We start from the raw sequence: 2982 nt of genomic DNA on the forward strand, positions 1-2982 counted from the left end.
TCCAGCCGGTCTGGTTCCTGCAGTCAGGATGAGGTCTGGACTTTGACTGGACCTCACTGAGACCTGGTCCTCCTCCAGCCGGTCTGGTTCCTGCAGTCAGGATGAGGTCTGGACTTTGACTGGACCTCACTGAGACCTGGTCCTTCTCCAGCCGGTCTGGTTCCTGCAGTCAGGATGAGGTCTGGACTTTGACTGGACCTCACTGAGACCTGGTCCTGGCGGGACCCCTCCACCACCGTGCCGGTAACTGCTTTGAGGCATTTAAGGACCAGACATGTCCACGTTGGTCTGGTCTGTCCAGAGGACATTGTTCCAGATGGTGGTTTGTTCAGCTTTGCAGACGTTGTGGAGGAGAAATATGCGTCACGGATTGATAAGAAGCCACATATAAGAGTCATCATTGGGATCGTTCAAGTAGTTTGGTTGTGTCAATAACTGAAGGGAAATTAAGAACAATAGATGACGGGGAATCTGTTCTGTCATGTTTAACGCTTAAACCTCCATCAGACCTCCTCCAGGTCCACCTCCTCCCCCACCAGGATCAGCAGAGTGTAACTGTGATGGTCATGTGACCCTCCAACTGGTCTGCGGAGGTTTTCCAGCGTTTCTATCCGTCCAGGAGGTTTACAATCCAGACACAACATGTAGTGTTTATTCAGAGACTCTAGATCAGTGATCTCCAACCCCCGGGCCGCGGCCCGGTACCGGGCCGTGGGTCATTTGGTACCGGGCCGCAAAGAAAGAAAAAATAATTTCCATTATTTTATTTTATTTTTACACAAATGATGTTTTATTTTGAAAAGTGACCGGTTTTTTTTTTTCTGTTGCTTCCGTCTCACTCTATGCAAGTCAAGGCTGCGACTCCACACTTCACGTAATACATCCCGCTAAATTTAATCCCAAGCTCGCAAAATGAGCAAAAAACAAACTTCTTTAGATAGTTTCTTTGCAAAGGGAAAACGGTCCAATGAAGGGACAGAAGAGGAACCTGCACCCGCTAAAAAAGGGAAAGCTGCCTTTAACAGGCAGTATCAAGAAACATATTTAAAATATGGATTTATCACCACGGGCGACTCCTACGCACCAAACCCACTGTGCGTTATATGTGGTGACCGGCTCTCTAATGAGGTGATGAAGCCTTCAAATTTGGTTCGCCACTTGGCGAGCAAGCACCCCATGGTAAAAGACAAGCCTTTAGAGTATTTTCAAAGGAAAAAACGTGAAAAAGAAGGGCAGAAGCAGTTACTGATGGCCACCACGTCAACAAATTCGAGTGCACTGAGAGCATCATATTTGGTGGCTAACCGTATTGCTAAGGCCAAGAAGCCATTCACTATTGGTGAAGACCTTATTCTACCCGCTGTCAAAGACATTTGCCATGAAATTCTAGGAGAGTCTGCTGTTAAAAAGATTGCAAAGGTGCCTCTTTCGGCGAGCACCGTCACCCGGCGCATTGAAGAAATAGCAGAGGACATTGAGACACAGTTGTTGGAGAGAATTAATAATTCACCTTGGTATGCTCTCCAGGTTGACGAGTCAACAGATATTGACAACAATGCACTACTTCTTGTTTATGTGCGATATCTTTATCAGGAGGATACGCACGAAGATATGTTGTGTGCACTATCGTTGCCGACTAAAACTACAGGTGCAGAACTATTCAAGTCGCTGAATGAATATATGTCAGGAAAACTAAAATGGTCCTTTTGTGTCGGCATATGCACGGATGGAGCTGCTGCCATGACTGGACGGCTGTCTGGTTTAACTGCTCGGATCAAGGAGGTTGCACCTGAATGCGAGTCTACGCATTGTGTCATTCACAGGGAAATGCTGGCTAGCCGAAAAATGCCGCTGGAGTTGAGCGGCGTACTGAACGATGTGGTTAAAGTCATCAACCACATTAAAGCACACGCCCTTAATTCGCGCCTGTTTGAACAGCTTTGTGAAGAGATGGATGCGGACCACAAACGCCTCCTTTTATACACGGAGATAAGATGGTTATCACGAGGGAGATCGCTGGCCAGAGTATTTGAATTACGAGAGCCGCTGCAGAGATTTCTCTCTGAAAAAGAATCACCGCTGGCGTCACACTTCACTGATGAGGAATGGATCGCAAAACTGGCTTACTTGTGCGACATATTCAACCTGCTCAATGAACTGAACTTGTCACTTCAAGGAAAGATGACAACTGTCTTCAAGTTAGCAGATAAAGTAGCTGCATTCAAAGCTAAACTGAATTTGTGGGGACGGCGTGTGAGCAGAAGCGCATTTGGCATGTTTCATACACTGGCAGGGATTTTGGATGAGAATCAGCTTGTGCCTTCGTTCTCCCAGCTGGTGCAAGAACACCTGTCCTTGCTGTCAGAAGAGTTTGAGCGCTACTTCCCAACCACAGAAGATCCAAGAACTGCCAAGGAATGGATCCGCAACCCATTTGTCAACAAACCGGGACAGTCCAGCAGGTCGATGTGTGAAGAAGATCAACTGCTGGAGATCGCAAATGACGGGGGCCTTAAGCATCTGTTTGAGACATCAACTCTGCCGTTATTCTGGATGAAAGTCATGGCAGAATACCCCGAGATCGCCACAACAGCACTGAAAACCCTGTTGCCATTTCCGACATCGTATCTGTGTGAAGCTGGGTTTTCTGCAGTGACGGCAACCAAAACCAAATTACGGAGCAGACTGGATCTAAGTAGCACACTTCGGGTGTCATTGTCTCCCATAACCCCAAGATGGGACTGTCTCGTTGCAGCAAAACAAGCTCAGGGCTCCCACTGATTCAGTGCCGCTGTGATAAGCGAGCGAAATAATGAAGTTTGTTTTTGTGTTGTGTCTTATTTTGAAGGTATGTTGAAACATTATCATAGCGACCAGAGTGTGTTGCATTGTGTCAGGTAGAAACGATGTTGCTCATGTGATGTTTTGTTGTTGGTGTGACGTTACGAGGACACCGCTAATAAAGTTGCACATGATACCACA

The 2982-nt window shown here is 46.9% G+C and overlaps 1 protein-coding gene across 1 annotated transcript; it reads left to right on the forward strand.

The window, feature by feature from the left end:
* Positions 1–1176: 1176 nt before the first annotated feature.
* Positions 1177–2781, forward strand: LOC306768996 (SCAN domain-containing protein 3-like; the record flags this gene model as incomplete). Its single annotated transcript, XM_079257496.1, has 1 exon — positions 1177–2781. The coding sequence occupies one exon, from the start codon at positions 1177–1179 to the stop codon at positions 2779–2781; it is 1605 nt and encodes a 534-aa protein (XP_079113622.1).
* Between the last annotated feature and the right edge of the window lie 201 nt (positions 2782–2982).

Source organism: Telmatherina bonti (genome assembly GCF_933228915.1).
Source record: "Telmatherina bonti genome assembly, chromosome: 18".
NCBI classification, from domain to species: domain Eukaryota; kingdom Metazoa; phylum Chordata; class Actinopteri; order Atheriniformes; family Telmatherinidae; genus Telmatherina; species Telmatherina bonti.